Below are 17089 nucleotides of genomic sequence, written 5' to 3' on the forward strand. Positions count from 1 at the left end.
TGAAGGTCTAAGTATTAGTGCAACTAATGGTTTCAACCAGAGAACCAAGATAGTACAATTTCACAATGAAAAGAATCAATGGTAAATGAGCCAATACTATGAGGATTTATAAAATGACATTTTAACATAACTTTTCAAGAAATAGTTACATAGTCATGGCCACTTAGAATCACTGTAGTTCAGAATTAGAAAAAAAGAGGGGGACTTAAAGATAAAAAATAAAAAATCCAACCCCTCTCTCATTCCAGCCCCTTGCCAGTCCTATCCCCTGTAGCCCAAAGTAAGCTGCTAAGTCTCTCTCAGGTTCAGTTTAAGTATCTTTGCTCTCAGAAATTTAAACCCCCCTCAGGCCCATTCCATTCCAAACAGGTGATTGTTCAGCCACTGCTTAATTCATTCAATGAACATACAGTGCATATCTCCTTTCTGCTAGGCATTGGAGATCAGATCTATTGAGATAAAAATGTGACTCCCTATTTATTACCCATTGCATGGGTTCTATGTACCCTTAGCGCTTACAGAGAACACAGCTAACTTATGCTGTATAAACTGGTCCTGAATAAAGTCAGACTATAAGGTGGCAGTTCCCCAGAGTCCCTCCCCATTAACCTCATTCTCTGCAGTCCCCTCCCTCACAGCCTCCTCCACAATACCCCACCACCACACCCTCAGATCTTTTTATCCAGAAAAGAATTCCAAATTCTTACACTCAGGGTTTTGGGACTGTCCATCTTTAGAGACACTAATTTTCCAGATTCCTCAAAGTGTGACATTCAGAGCTGAGTTCTGAATTCAAGCTGACTGACTCCCAAGTCTGTTGTAAACCAGACCATTCTAGTGCTGCTCCATGCACTAAGTTTTCTCTTCCCTCTAGAGCTAGAATGCCCCTTCCAACACCCTAGCTTTTTCACATGAACTCCTTCTCATCCTACAAGATCCATCTGGAGAAAAGCTCCTTGGTCTTTTCTCTAACCACCACAAGCAAAGATTCCTCAACAACCCCAGTGAATGGTGTTTGTACTCATCGTCAGCACATCTCTTTATATGAGATTTTAAAAAAAAAAATCTTACCCCCATTTATTTATTGCAGGGGTAGAGATGCCCAGTGAAAGAACAATTTCCTATAAGTGTCTAACAGTAACTAACTAAAGTCATTGAAAGTCTCTGTATGAATGTGAAAATTGTTGACTTGTGTTAAGGTATATATGTAAAGAACTTACAAAGATAAGGTCTAAATGGGGCTGGTCCCACCTGGAACAGTCTCTACTGGCTTTCAACATTTGGAGAAGAGGCTGCCACTGAACAAGGGAGCTGCAGATTACCAGCTACCCTGGTAAGCTGCAGGCTAGACATTCGTCTTAACCGAAATAGAGCCAAAATGTCTGGGAGGAAACTCCTAGGCAAGGACTGTCAAAAATGACATTCACTCAGAAAAGACAGTAGACAGAAGCTGAGAAATGAGGAACCTGATGTACCAAAGTTGGGCATGTCCTCTGGAAACAGAATTCAGCTGCAATTAAAGCAAAGATAGACTAAGATAAAGCCAGTGAGTTCTGAGAACAAACTCTGCTTTATGATAGCACCAGAAACCTATACTTGTAAGTCAGATTATTTTTATATTTCTTAACTGGATTCAGATGAACTGAGGATAAGGGTTTTTAGCCGCTCTTGGGCCTGAAGATTAGAATATTATCAGCGCACTACTGACAACAGCCGTAGGGTGAAGACGGTAGTCCAAGAATCTGGAATCCAGTCACTCCTCCCCACCTACAAATTCTCTTTTCAATACTAAATCTTGGAGGTTGTGTTTTATTTTCTTCTAAAATGTCCTCCCACTGACTTGTGAGCAACTTGAAAGGACCTTGTCATTTTCACCAATGTAGTGTGCTCATGGGCTTGGAACACAGTAGAGCTCAAATGTTGGCTGATGGAATGAATGAAGCAATGCGTGGACTTTCAAAATTTTAAAGCACCTTTAAAGGCGGTCCAGTCCAATCCTTTTCCCACAAGAGTACATTTGTCCACACAGACCTTTCACAGGTTGTCATAAAATGCATTCAGACAAATATCAACGAAATGTCTACAATCGTTAAGATGCTGTGCTTTCATGAACAACAAAAAGATCAGTCACTGATACAATAAATGTTTACTGATGGCTTACTGTGAGCCAGCCACCCACCATACTAGGCCCCATAGATATTACAGTGAATAAGACACATGTAGCACCTTAGGGAATTCATGGAGAAGATAAATGGACAACAAGTATCTATAACACTGTTGAAGGCAGAAAATGTTAAGCATTTTCAAAGGTATAGATAAAGACTATTGGGAACCACAGGTCAAAAAGAAAAAACCAAGGTTTCAGAAGAATTTGAGACACTACCATTCAGAAATGCGACATTATTTTGTGTTTAACCTTATAGTTCAGGAATGAAAATTGCTAATTTCTAGCTGAAGCAATGAATGGAAATGGCTTGGTAGCTTTTGATGAAAATCAGTATTATATCTTAATATCTTTATCATTATGTCAAGTGAAAGTGACACTGGATTTTGAAAAGCAAGAATACAGATCAATTCTCTTTTAATGAAAACCATAATCAAAATTGAGCTCTATGGGGAGGGGATAGCTCAGTGGTAGAGGGCCTGCCTAGCATGCACAAGGTCCTAGATTCAATTCCCAGTATTTCCACTTAAAAAATAAGTAAATAAGTAAACCTAATTACCTCATCTCCTTAAAAAATTTTTTTAAAAATTGAGCTCTAAATAACAAAGTCTTTTTCACATATGAGTCTATGAGCTATGGAAACACAGAGTTGTTGACTTGATTAACAATAAAATACATGTAAAGAATTTTACATAATAGTAATTGCATAATAAGATAATTTCTATTACTTACATTGTAAACTGGGAAAGTGAAAATTAAGCTTAATATATATCTAAACATTGCATTTCTTTTGTCCCATGATCAAATAAAACTTATCTTTCAGTTTCTTTCATATATGCTACTTCAGCTTCTCCAAAGGCTCTTAAATGCACTCCCCTAACGCTGTTTCCTTCAGGATAAACACTGTGAAATGCGAATCAGAAGACTTAGGAGCTAGGCCTGGCTTCACCACCAGCTACATGAACTTGGGCAGGCAAATTCTCTGGCCTAAATTTTCTCATTTGTAAAATGAAGCTGGATTTTTTTCCCCCTTTAGATTGTTTGTTTGTTTGTTTGTTTGTTCTATCGAAGAGTCGTTGATTTATAATGTTAGTTTCAGGTGTAGAGCAAAGCAATTCAGTTATACATACACATACATATAAAAGAAAGCTGTTACAGCAAATAACCTCGAAGATCCCTTTGAATTCTTAAAAACAACACCAAAAAACTATGAAAACTAACCTGTACTCAAAAACCCTCAACCAGAGCAAAAAGTTTCAAAAGTAATATTAAAGGAGCTTAAGTTTAACTACCTTTCTCTCTCTCTTACTTGATTCAACAAACTTCCTTATGAATTTCCTACAGCAGTTAGGTTGAGCGATTTCATCTCTAGTAGGTATAGACATGGAAAGTGATGTTCATAATACATTCTTAAAAAAAAAACAACACAATCCTATGACAAAAAATTTCTATGTCCAGAAGCCGTCTCTTTAATAGAATTTTGCCTCTATGGAAAAATCAAACACTCATAAGGCTTCTTTGTGAATTTTAAAAGGTTTCTACATCCATGTATTCCATTGCCGCCATGAATTTCTTCAGTTCTTGCAGGCTGCTTGCCATCGGTGTATGTTTACAATGTTTTCCATTGGATTTGCATGGGAAATGAATCAAGCACCATTTGGCCCTTTGTATGGAGTCTGATGTAGACAAGAATATGTCATTAACATATTCATCCTGGTTATACTGAAGAATCTATGATATGAACAGACCTATCAGGCACATTGTTTGAGGCTACACTGTATGCAAAGTGCTGAAATGAGTATAAAGACAGTATGAACATTTTGCTGCTTCACATCTGCCTGCAAATTTACAAGTTACCGAGAAAAAATATTTTCTACCTCAGCATAATTTGAACGTACATTAAGGAAACCTAACTACTGCTTAAGGTTAAAGCCCCTTGTCATATACTTCCATAATGCTACATTTTTTAGAATGCTAGTTGATGCTATAAAAGCAACAATTCCAGATCAAAACCATGACTACTATATTCAGGTATCATTCCTCTGCAAATTAGCTTCGTCAGCATAATTTCTGCATATTAAAGGACATTAAGTTAAAGCAAAAAAGCACTGTCTTAAAAACAAGAGAGAGTACAAAGGCAGAAGAACTGGCTCTACTTCTGCATATTAAGCAAAATTAGGCAAAAAGAAAGGAAGCAAGCAAAGGGAAGGAACTCAAGAGCTATTTGCAGCAGTAGTCCCTTAAAAGTTCTAGGAGCTTCCCCTTGAGCTTGGAGAGGTAAGAAAAGGAGGGCAAAGTAAAGAATGTACCTCTCCTTTTGGGCAGAAGCCCAAATACTTTTTTCACAACTTGCAATAGTCACTGAATTCAGTGTAAGATGTCTGGGAGATCTGGATTCGGTGGGAATGTCTGGGAGAAGGGAGTGGCATTTGCTTTCTCTGTCTGGAGCCTTAAGAATTGTACCAGAGTTCTCAAAAAGCCCTTAGTTATCTTGCAGAAGAGGCTTGGAGCATCCTCCCCACGCACACACCTGCCGGGCCGCGAAGCTCCTCCCCCTCCCCCTCCTGTCCTCAGGGCTGGACCAAGGTCCAGTGGCCGGCAAACCGTTAGTCCAAGGGCCATCCTGGCCCAGACAAGCGCCAGCCGAGCCAGGACAAGGCCAGACAGCACGCCGCTGTCCGGGCTCCGTCCCCCAAGGCACGCAGCTGCGACGACGCGCTGCTAGACACGGGCACCACCGGGATGCGCATGATAATAAAAACTTGAGAGCGCTCTACACTCGCGCCGACGTGGAGGCACAGCCCCTGAAGCGGGCTCGGGGACCGCCGGCCCGTCCCGCCCCTCCTCGCGACTGAGGGCAGCGGTCCGTACCTGTCCTCCGAGACACTGATGACGCCCTCCTCCTTGGGCACGATCACGGCCATATTCACCACCTCCTGGGACCCTTCGACCCGCTGCAGCAGGATCGGCTTTCGGGTCAGAGGCTTGGGCTGGATCTCTGCCGCCATCGGAGGAAGGGGCGCGCTGGGGGCGCCGCCACCGATCGCGCCGCGGAGCCGGGCTGAGGAGACTGCTCGGGCACGGACACAGGCCGAGACAAGAACTCTGGTTGGCCGGAGCGGGACGCCGGGGACCCGCGATCATAGCCTGGCCGCCGCTCCCGGTAACGACTCCGGGCTCCCGGCTTCGGGCACCGAAACCGCCACGACCGGCGCTGCAACCCGGCACCACCACAGGAGGAGGGGGCGGAGAGCAGGGGGCGGAGAGCAGGGGGCGGGGCCGACAGGGGGCGGGGCCTGCCGCAGGGGGTGGCCGCTGGTGGGCGCGAGGGCGGCTGCACTTCCGGAAGGGTGGTAGAGGAGGAGGGGAAACTGGAAAAGGAGGCGGGGTGCTGGTGGCCCAATGCGCGTGCGTCAGCCCACTAGCCCATTTCCGCCCTCCCCTCCGCCATTCCCGAAGCCTTGCCGCACCGCCTCAAGAACGCATGCGCCTTCCATGCTCTGCTTTCTCCTCTGCGCCTTCCACACCCAGTATTTAGTCCCCTCCCTATTTAATCTCCCGTGAACGCGCACGTACACAGTCCTGGGAACGCGCTTGCCAGTGGCCCCGCCCATTCAAAATCCCTGAAAAGAGGGGCGGAGGTGGGGCGGGGATAAGTGCTCCTGGGAGAGGCCGGAAAGAAAGGAAGCCTGCAGTAAGGAAAGAAGCAGAACTAGTTGGGATGTGACTGGGCATGCGCACGAGTTACCTGTCCTGAACGGCCTTATAATGAAGCGCGGTTTACTGCTTCCAACATGCACCAGCCCAAGGCCGCCGAGTGCCACCCCGTGGGCTCCTGGGAGTTGTAGTTTTTCGGAGCCTTCTCTTCCTTGTCCCAGAATGACCTATCGCCCACTTCTCATCGCTCTTGGCCTGGCGAGCTCGGTGCCGAGTCACGGCCTGGACAGGCCTCTAAGGCAGAGGACGAAAGAGTAGCCCTCAGCTGAGCAGACAACCGCTCCGCCCCTGTCACTACCCATAATAGTGGAGCGTCAGGAGCTGGGGAAAGAGGAAAAAGTCTCATACAGGCATCTTTGAGAGAGCTTAGAGATGATCTGTAGTGTCAACATCCTCGTTTTCTTAGATGATAAGTTACTAGCCCAAGGTTACTTTAGCTTCAAGTTAGAGCTATAGCCTCTCCCCGTCTCACACTTGAACCCAGACCTCCCTGCTCCTCCTGGTTCCGACTCCTTTACACACCCCAGTAATCCAGCCTTTCTAGTTTGCACCAGAGACAATGGATGGAGTTATTACGATTATTGAATGAATATTAGGCGCCTGGCACAGGGCCTGGGATCTTTGGTAATGTGATAATCCCATTAGCTCTCCCAGAGTTAACAAGCTAGCTGAGGAATGGTGATGGTCTATGTGGTGTGATTGGGCTGCCAAGGGCTCTGGAGGTGAGAAAAATGATAGGCCAGAGCTGGTCAAAGATTGCAACAGGCCTTGTAGAAATGCATTTTCTAAGGCAGGTTTTTGGCAGCCAAGGCAGTAGGCTGCAAAGGACCTGTCAAAGCCACAGTGCAGCTTTCTACCCCTCCCAACTTCGTAGAAATTCGCTAAGGCCCTTGAAAGGGAGGTTGAGAGATTTTCCAGTTTAGCAACCCAGACCAAAGCATTCCACTTCTCTGAGCTTCATGTTCCCCATCTAGTAGGTGGAGGATGACAGCGCCTACCTTAGGCGATTGTTGTGAGGCTTACAAATGACAAATTTCAAGTGCCTTTATGCACAATACATTCTTAAAGGTTCCAGCAATTAAGTCAGGAACGTATTTGGGGGGATGTTACTGAGCTTACTACAGTGGTTCTAATTACCATCCATATGTTCCTGATACCCATATGATCTCTACCCTGACCACATTTCTGAACTCCAGACTCATATCTAATGCTACTCCACTTTGTCACTTAACTGTTTAATAGGTGTTCCAAATATTCCCAAACAATATCTTTAAAACTGCTGCATCATTCACCCAATTGTTCAAAACTTGATTCTTCTCTTTTCCTCAGAATTCATATCCAAACCATTAACAAGATCTATCAGCTCCACTTCCAAAGTATATCTCGAATTTTCCCATTTATATCATCTCTACCACAGTCCAAGTCACCAGAATCTCTGGCGTTTACTACCACAGTAGCCTAACTGCTTTCTCTCTTTCTTCTCTTGAACCCATACAATCTTTTTTTTTTTAATCATAATAGCCAAAAGGATTCTGTTTTAAAATATAAACCAGATCAGTTACTCCTCTGCTTAAAATGCATCAGTGGCTTACCACTGCACTTGGGATAAAATGCTTCTGCAACCTCACCTCTTCTGCTCAGTACTTTCCAATTCCCCAGAAGCACCAGTCTCCTTCCTGCTGGTGGCCTTTGCACCAAGTATGTTCACCTCCTGGTTACTTTCTTCTCACCATTCAAGCTTCAGCTCCAGTATTAGCTCCTTAAAGAGTCTTACCCTCCCAACTTTACCCCACCTCTTCATAACACTCCCTGTGGTATCACCCAGGTTTATTTCTTTCACAGTACTTACTTCTGCCCAAGATAATCTTGTATGTTTCTTATTTATTTCTTAGTCTTTTTCTTCCAGAAGAGATACACTAGGAGAAGAGAGACCTGTCTGTCTGTTCATCATTGTTTTCCTAGACCCTAGAACAGTACCTGGCAGGTTAGGAGGCATGCTGTTAAGTATTTGTTAAATGAATGAATAGAAAGAAACAGAGGCAGTTCAGGATTTGTTTAACTATTCTATTAGTGCATAATGGAAACACTGGTATCTGGAACTTGCCCTAATTCCTAGGATGGGTGATCCTTGGGAGAAGAAACAGCAAATGACATCCAGCAGGCAGATGATAATAGCATTATGGTAAATGCAACAAATGACTAATTGGTACCTAAGAGAAAGGCCTAGCATGAGATAAATGAGGTGTCCTAATAGACACGTGAGAGGAAAGTACTAGTCACACACAGTAGCTCTTAAATGTTTTAGTGGAAGACTTTGTTGAAACTCAGACGAATATTATGGGTCAGCTGGAATGGGGGACACCTATGCATGTGAACAGACAATTCTATATGCAATTGCAGAAAGCAAGTAATTATCATAAACCCAGGTTGAGTACTCCAGCTCACTATGGGCAAATTTAAGACTGCTAAGCCCCACATCCCCACCTGCAAGAAAGAGCATTCTGATGCAGATTAAAGAGAGAAAGGAGTAGAATGCTAGAAAATGATTCTCAAACTCCTTTGTACATATACCACCTTAAAGAATTTTGAAGACTTTCAGTGTATAAGCTTAAATATTTAAAAAAAAGCCTGAGTTCTAGCATCTTGTAAATATTAGCCTTTATTGTAAATAGTTTATGCCTGAGGATCATTGATTCCTCTGTAATACTATCTGAAACAAATAAATACATATATAAATTTAAATTCTATACTTTATTTAGTATAATAAGGCCACAAATCTCTAATTTTTAAAAGTTTCTTCTACATTAATTGATCCTTACAATTGTTAGTACACAGTAGGTCAAAACAACAAATATATGAGAAATTTATATAATGTATATAAACATAAAAAGTTAATTTTTAACTAGAAATGTTTAATGAAAGTTATTATTAGAGATAAACAAGATTAGGTTTTTACATTCCCCTGTATCCAAAGATAAATAATGGCTTATTGCTAGACATAAGAAGGAATCAGGATCAATTCTATTCCATATTTTGTCTTGTAAATGTAAGGGCTAAGAAATCTCATTTACATAAATATGTGGGAGTGGAATGAGTTTTGTTATATCAATGCTACTCAATTCTTTGAACTCTCTCTGAGTTACATATCAAAAATCACATTGTCAAGAGAAAAATTTTGCAAATCATGTATCTGATAAGAGACTTGTATCTAGAATATATAAATAACTCTTACAATTAAATAATAAAAAGACAGCACAAGTTTTAAATTGGCAAAGAATCTAAATAGACATTTCCCAAGGAATATATATATACATATGACTAATAAGCACATGAATAGATGTTCAACATCATTAGTCATCAAGGAAAAGCAAATCAAAACCACAATGAGACACTACTTCACAACTACTAGGATGGCTAAAATAAAATACAGACAATAACAAATGTTAACAAAGACATGGAGAGGTTGAAACCTGCTCATGCACTGCTAGGGAGATTGTAAAACAGTGCAGTTTCTAGAAGATAGTCTGGCATTTCCTCAAACTGTTAAACATTTAGTTACCATACGACCCAGAAATTCCACTTTCTAAGTATATACACCCAAGAGAAAGGAAAACTTAGATCTACACAAAAAACTTGACATGAATAGTTATCGAAGTATTATTCAAATAGCCAAACTGTGGAAACGATCCAAATGTTCATCAATTGATGAGTGGATAAAAGGTAGTATATCCATACAATGGGATATTCAGCAACAAAAAGAAATAAAATACTGATAACATGCTACAAAATGGATGAACCTTGAAAACTTAATGCTGAGAGAAAAAAAGCCAGTCATAAAGGATCACATGTTATAAGATCCCATTCATATGAAATGTCCAGAATATGCAAATCTACAGGCACAGAAAGCTGATTAGTGGTTGCTAATAACATGGGGGGATGGGAGAAGTTAGGGAGGCCAATTTTGATGGCTAAGGGATGTGCAAGATTTCTTTTTCAGATAATAAAAATGTTTTAAAATTAATTATCATAGTGATTGCACAAATTTGTGAATATTCTAAAAGACATTGAATTGTACACTTTAAAATGATAAATTTTATGCTACATAAATTATAGTTGTCTATTACCTAATATTATTTTTGATGACTTGCTGACAAATTCTATTATACCTCCATCAGTTTTACTGAAAGCAAAGAATTGAAACCACCCGAATTGTGAAAGGAATTTTTACACATTTATTGAAGTAGTTTATTTTCTCAATTTCTGGGAAGTATATAAAACATATTAAGTGGCTATTATTTTTATCTGTTATTCTTTCAATGAAAGGCATTTTGGTTAACCCTATATACTAAAAAGAATTGGGAAAAAAATTAATGTTTTAAATTCAGTATAGCTTTGCTAATACAATTTTTTTAATAAAGTGCTTTTATCTCATCACATGCTTATATACTTCTTTCTCTGAATCTTAGAGCTGCAGATTTTTATGGAAGAAGTCCACCATGTAGCCTAGTTTTCAAAGGCCTATTGTCAGACCAATCAGGGAAATCAGACTTATTCTCTGTCAGAAACAAATTCATTTCATTTTGTCATTCAAATAAATAAATAAATATTAATAAGTATTTTGAGGAATATTATACAAATACAATGGACTGCATCTTTTAAGATGAATTACTAGGTGTAGTCAGGAGATCAAGACCCCATGACATATCACCTCACACCTGTCAGAATGGCTGTTATCAAAAAGACAACAAATAAGTGTTGGCAAGGATGTGGAGAAAAGGGAACCCCTTGTACACTGCTGTTGGGAATGTAAATTGGTGCAGCCACTGTGGAAAACAGTGGAGGCTGCTCAAAAAATTAAAAATAAAACTGCCACATGATCCAACAGTTTCACATCTTGGTATTTCTCTGAGGAAAACTAAAACACTAATTCAAAATGCATCCCTATAGAATTCAGAGCCTCTTAAGAGGAGCCAAAATATCACTGTTTCTTCCCCCTTACCAGGAATATTTATAAGACAAGGAAGACCAGAAAGATCTGTGCATTAAGTTGCCCTATTAACCATTAAATTATCCCCTATGGGTGGGTGAAATGGGTGAAGGTAGCCAAAAAAGTACAAATGTTCAGTTATAAAATAAACAAGTCCTGGGGATGTAACATACAGCATGGTGACTAGAGCTAATAATACTGTATTGCATATTTGAAAGTTGCTGAGAGTAGAGCTTAAAAGTTCTCATCCCAAGGGAAAAGGAGTTGTAACTCTGTGTGGTGATGGGTGATAACTAGACTTGTGGTGATCATTTCACAATATACACAAATACTGAATCATGATGTCGTACACCTGAAACTAATATAATATGCTAATTACATCTCAATAAAAAACGTCAATATTTCGTAGTACCTTTGTTGTTGTTGTTGCTGTTCTCTACCCCACGCAAAGCAACACAGTAAGATTGGTATGGGTAAAGTTTATGAGGTGGGAGAACATCTGATATAAATGCAGGCACATCCTCAGGCAAATTGGTTGCAGGAAAAAGTACCTCTAAGAGTTGAGGATCTGGAAATGAGACCCTTAACATGACGGGTGTCTTTGTATCACTTGAAAAGTTTTCACAGAGCAGATGACAAGATCTAGGAAACAGAAAGGAGGCTGCCACTCCAGCAGGGCACAGAGCCTTTAGGCAGGGGGAGGATTAAAGAAAAGGAATTGAGCTTAATAATTGGATCAAGGCAACTTCTTTTTGGATTGACTCCTCACTCTTGGAGTCTTGGAAGGCCAATCATAGGGAACAGGGTGAGTCCAAGGAAAAGGCTCAGAGCAGAGTCTAGAGCTTTCTCTTGCAGAAAACAGCATGTATTTTTCTGGCTCATCCTCAGCAACTTATTCTGGCAATAAAATGCTGGGCAGATGTAAATAAGAAGAAATAGATATATTGGTCTCTGCCTCTGTTCCTGGCACAGAACTCCTGAAACCCTTGTAAATTCCAAAGCAATGAGAGTACTAGGAGCATCTCTTGTTCTAATGAGGTCACGTTAGGTGGGCTCCTGGGTGGCTCCGGGATGAGGGCCGGTCACCAGAAAGACCAAGCTATGATTAAAAGCTCCAAAATTTCAGCCTCTGCCCTTCCCCAGAGAGGGGAGAGGGGCTGGAAGTGAAGTGAATAACTGCTCATGCCTATATGAGGGAGCACCACAAAATCCCAATGGGAGGGGGTTCAGCAAGCTTCCAGGTGGGTGAGCACATCCACGCAGGGAGAGTGATGCACCCCAACTCCACAAGGACAGAAGCTCTTGCCCTCAGGACCAACCCCCCAGACCTCACCCTATGTATCTCTTCATCTGACTGTTCATCTGCATCCTTTATCATATCCTTTCATAACTGGTAAACGTAAATGTTTCCCTGAGTTCTGGAGCTGCTCTAGCAAATCAGTTGAATTAGAGGCGCGGCTGGTGGGAACCTCTGACTTACAGCCAAGTTGGAGAGAAGTTTTGGGTAACTTAGGGACCTACTACTTGCAGTCGGCATCTGAAGTGGGGGGCAGTCTCACAGGACTGAGCCCTTAACCTGCAAGAACTGACGCTATCTCCGGGTAGATCGGAGTCAAAGTGTAGGACATCCAGCTGGTGTCAGAGAATCGCTTGATGGGGGAAAACGCCCGCACTTCCGGCGTCAGAAGTGCTGTGCAGATGGTAGCGTTGTGAGAGTAAAGGAGAAGTACAGGAGAAGAATGAGTTTTCCCTAATACAGCCAGGATCTGGGCATCCAGCCTCATCAGATGAAACACATCTGGGATACCAGTCTGAGAGGCAGTCAGTGAGCTGCAGGGACATCTGAGAGGCAGCTGTGCACCAACCTCCAAGCTTGGGTTCAAGAGCCAGGCGTTCAAATCTGCGGTGACAACTTAGGAAAACACAGGGCCGGATCGGGAGGACTGGTGTTCTGAGCAGGAGGCCTAGTCAGGGTCGTAGGTGCCAGAGCTGAGGGACAAGGTGGGAGTAGACCAGTGTGTCCTTTAGCAGGTCACTGAATCTGTTGGAACCCCTGCTTTCTTCATCTGTAACCTGGGAATAATGACAGCACCAAACTCACAGGGTTGTTGTGAAACATGAATAAGGTCATTCGTCTGAAGGAACAGGCCAGCATCTGGCAAGTGGCTCCTCTAAAGCAAGAAGGGAAAGCGGAGAGGGAGCTGGAAGGAAACCTTGGGAGGACAGAGAGAGAGAAGAAAAGGGGAAGAGATGACGACTTGGTCTCAAAACAAAGGAGAAATCTAATGATCAAAATAGGGTCACAGGTCAAGGCCATATCATCTTGCAGCAGAAGTCCCAACTTCTGAAAGGGCAAAAATCTGAGCACAAAGAATTAAAAAATACATCTGCCTTTCTGTGAATTCCAGTGTCTAGAATTCATTGTTTTGAACTCTGAATTTTCTTGCTGACTCAAATATGCACTGGTAGGTCCAAGGCATGGTCACCAAATCCCTACGGTGCAAAGTAACCGTCCCTTGATATAGAACTTCCATGACCAATAACGTTTCTCCAGAATTTCTCTTCAGTTCCATCTGGGAACATCAGATAAACATCCCTCTATTGTCTGCCTCCTCTCTTTCCCATTCCCTTCCCAGTAGCAGGCACGAGGACCCCCTCGGCAACAAGGGTTTTGTGCTTCTGAAGCCTGACTGTAGATGCACACCTGGGGAACTTCTTAAAAATGCCAGTTCATAGGTCCTACCCCTGAATGGCTGGATTTGGTTTTCTGGGAGCTTGACCTGAGAATCTGAATTTTTATAAACCATTTCCAGTGATTCTAATGCAGGTGGCCCTTGGTGTTAAGTGTCATCTGGGGACTAAGACCTGGGAATCCCATGGAAGGGTGCAGGCAAAGTGACCCAAGATACAGAGGGCTGGGTCTCCTGTCATGGGCACGTCCCCCATTTCCTGTACTTTCATGGGAGGAGAGACTAGCCAGTCTGCTTGCACTTCCCCTGGCAGCATCTAGTGTTTCTGATCAGATCAGTGTCTTTTTTGTGGCCCACTGAGTAACAAAACACAACCTGCCACTTTTCCCCTGCTCACCCGGGCTGGAGGAAGCAAGCACAAGGCTTTTGCAAGGCTTTTGCCTGAATCTTCCTCTTCAATCCCCCCTACTCCTCTCTAGCCTGGGCAAGCTGGGACTAACAATAGGTTTTCATGTACCTGAAGGGCTGAAGTCAGGTTCATTTATATTATCTATATCTATACCTATATCATCTACCTACCTATCAATATATGTTTTTAATAGACTTTATTTTTTTAAAGCAATTTTAAGTTCACAGCAAAATTGAGCAGAAAGTACAAAGAATTCCCATATACCTCCTATTCCCATACGTACACAGCCTCCCCTCCCACCAGAGTAGTCCATTTATTACAATAAGTGAACCTACATCCAAAGTCTACAATTTAATTTAGGGTTCATTCTCGGTGTTGTACATTCTGTGGGTTTGGACAAATATATAATGACACGTATGCATCATTCTAGTATCATACAGAATAGTTTCACTGTCCTAAAAATCATCTGTGCTCTGCCTAATCATTCTCCCCTCCCCTAACCCCTGGCAGCCACTAATCTTTTTAGTTTCTCCATAGTTGCCTTTTCCAGAATGTCACATAGTTGGAATCATACAGTATGCAAGTTTTTCAGATTAGCTTCTTTCACTTAGTAATAAGTTTATAAGTTCCTCCATGTCTTTTCATGTCTTGATGGCTCATTTCTTTTTAGCACTGAATAATATTCCATTGTCTGAATGCACCATAGTTTTTTTCTCCACTCACCTACTGAATCTTGGTTGCTTCCAAGTTTTTGCAATTATCAATAAAGCTGCTATAAACATCCATGTTCAGGTTTTTGCGTGGACATAAGTTTTCCACTCCTTTGGGTAAATACCAAGGAGCCAGATTACCGATTGCATGGTAAAAGCGTGTTTATTTTTGTAAGAAACTGCCACGCTGTCTTCCAAAGTGGCTGTACCATTTTGCATTCCTGCCAGCAGTAAACAGGAGTTAGTTTCATCTTTATTTTGGAGGAATTTTCTGCAGATGAACCCAGAGGACACAGTGGAATGGACTGGGAATGGGAACCAACCTTAGAGAAATGGTAACAGGGTGAAATAATGAAAGAAACAAGAAGAAGGAAGAGAGTTTATGTGTCTGTTTCTTCTTGGCATCCTCTTTACTAATATAATAACTTTCAGGCAGACCCACCCTTCCACGAGCCCTGACCTGGGCTGAAGTAAGAGACAGATACTATGACTGAAAAGCTCTGCTCCTTAGAAGACCAAGTGCAGAGAAACCCCAACCACATTTGATCAAGAGGAAGTGAGTCAACTACTCCCAGAGCATGGCGGTGCTCAAAAAATTGCCGACTGAAAACAGAAATGAGAAGACAAGCTCCTCAGTTTGTCATTTGAGGGTCTTAAATCCATCAGCGTCCTCAGGTTAGCTCAAGGAAACTCAGACTAACTCACATTTCCACGGACACTATCTTCCTTTATTCTTTCTTCCAGCAAATATTTGCTCAGAGCCTGCTCTGTGCCAGGGAGTGAGCCAGGTTCTGAATGTGAGTAACTCCCTTGTGAAGGCAAGGGCAGAGCTCAGCTTGGCTCATAATTTGGTTTTATCATTAGAGGACCATTGGCTCTAGAGTCCAATGAACAAGTAGAGAAGAGAAGTTGATGTGACAAGATTTTGTTTTAAAAATAAAGGTCAGAGAACTGGTAGGTACAGCTCAGTGGTAGAGCACAAGCTTAGAATGCACAAGGTCCTGGGTTCAATCCCCAGTTACCTCCATTTTAAAAATAAAAAATAATGGTCAGCACTATGCTCAGATTCGGGTCCACATTTCTGTGGTCAGTTTGGCTGTAAATCTCCTGCATCAAATAATGTTTAATAAAACGTATGAAGGAATTAAATGGGAACTTTGGAGAAGGAATATTGCCCATAGGAAACAGTGGAGTGGAGGAGGGGATGAAATGTATTGCCATTTAGGCAAAATGGCTGATTTATCTGGAAGGAATAGTCTCTAATTCTCACATTTAACTACAGTTCTTGAAGGAATGGACATTTTGTATGTTATGGCAACTTTGGGGACAACACATTTTTCTACAAGTGCCTACTTTTGGTTCCATTTTCCATCTAAAATCATACACATGGGGAGGAGCAATGATTCTGTTAACAAAAAATAAGATCATCTGTATCCTCAAAGACCCCACTGCAGGTCAGTGGTTAATGATCAAGTGTCACTGCAGTCCTAGCAGAATGGCATCTGACATTCTTTACATATGTCTGATGACACTTTTGAAATCTTCTCATAAGTTTAAGGATCAACACAGCACAGCCATCTTACATATGGACCACTGTTACTGCTTAAGCCTCATGGCCCTGCTTTAAGGAAAAGCACTCCCATTCTCAGAATTCATACTATTAGCCCTGTTTATGCAGAGGCCCAGCTTCCCTCTCCTATGATGCTGTCTCTAGTATAAAGCACAGTGCAAGGCATAAAAAGGCAGCTCAGTAATGACAAGTAAGCAAAGATTAATTCAGTCTTAATATCCTTGCAGAACAGTTTCCAGTGAAATGGAGCAGAGTCACATATCTATCAACAGAATTTACTTGGCCATTAACAGTGGAGGCCAAAGAGATTGGGACAAATGTTTGTCATCAAAGACGTCTCCTCTTGAGTAAAACTGGTTAGGATCAGGTTAATTTCCCTCAATAGCAACAGATACCATGGGAAAAGAACTTCTGTGCCAACAACTCAACATTATTGTTTCTCTTCAACTGCCATTCTGTCTCTAGGGGGAAAAAAAGCAAAAACAAAAAACTCAAACAATGAGAAGAAAAGACTGCATTGACAAATAAATAAAAAGAGTTCAGAGGGAGCAGAGAACAAATTGGAAGTACTAACAAGAAACAGAAGGAGGCCAAGATATCACTGATAGACCAAAAATTATAACCCAAACTTTGATCTCTTACACTCAATCGCTGAAGAATTTTATGGGCATCTAAAACATACATCTTTACTTCCAGGGTATAAAATCCTGAAGAATTTATATCTTCTACCATATGTTCACAGATTAAGTATTTTTAACAACCTGAGTGATTCCCTTTTGAGATTCATGCCAAAAGGAGCTAGAACCCGCACCCGTGAATGGAATGATGAAGGAAGTGGGAAT

The 17089-nt window shown here is 41.7% G+C and overlaps 1 protein-coding gene across 6 annotated transcripts in view; it reads right to left on the bottom strand.

Annotated features, from left to right (window-relative positions):
- WDFY2 (WD repeat and FYVE domain containing 2) overlaps positions 1-17089 on the bottom strand; it is a 235604-nt gene that overhangs the window by 144432 nt on the left and 74083 nt on the right. For 2 of the 6 annotated variants that reach the window (XR_012079966.1, XM_006210129.3), the window contains exon 1: positions 5036-5416. The exons of 3 other annotated variants lie outside the window; for them this stretch is intronic. Coding sequence is in view for 1 of the 3 variants with exons in the window: in XM_006210129.3 (XP_006210191.1) it covers positions 5036-5172 (137 nt within the window). In the remaining 2 variants the exon portion in view is untranslated. Of the gene's footprint in view, positions 1-5035; positions 5417-17089 lie in introns of those variants that run through there. One more of the 6 variants, XM_031684576.2, reaches the window with a different exon arrangement.

This window comes from Vicugna pacos, chromosome 14 (genome assembly GCF_048564905.1).
Source record: "Vicugna pacos chromosome 14, VicPac4, whole genome shotgun sequence".
NCBI lineage: Eukaryota > Metazoa > Chordata > Mammalia > Artiodactyla > Camelidae > Vicugna > Vicugna pacos.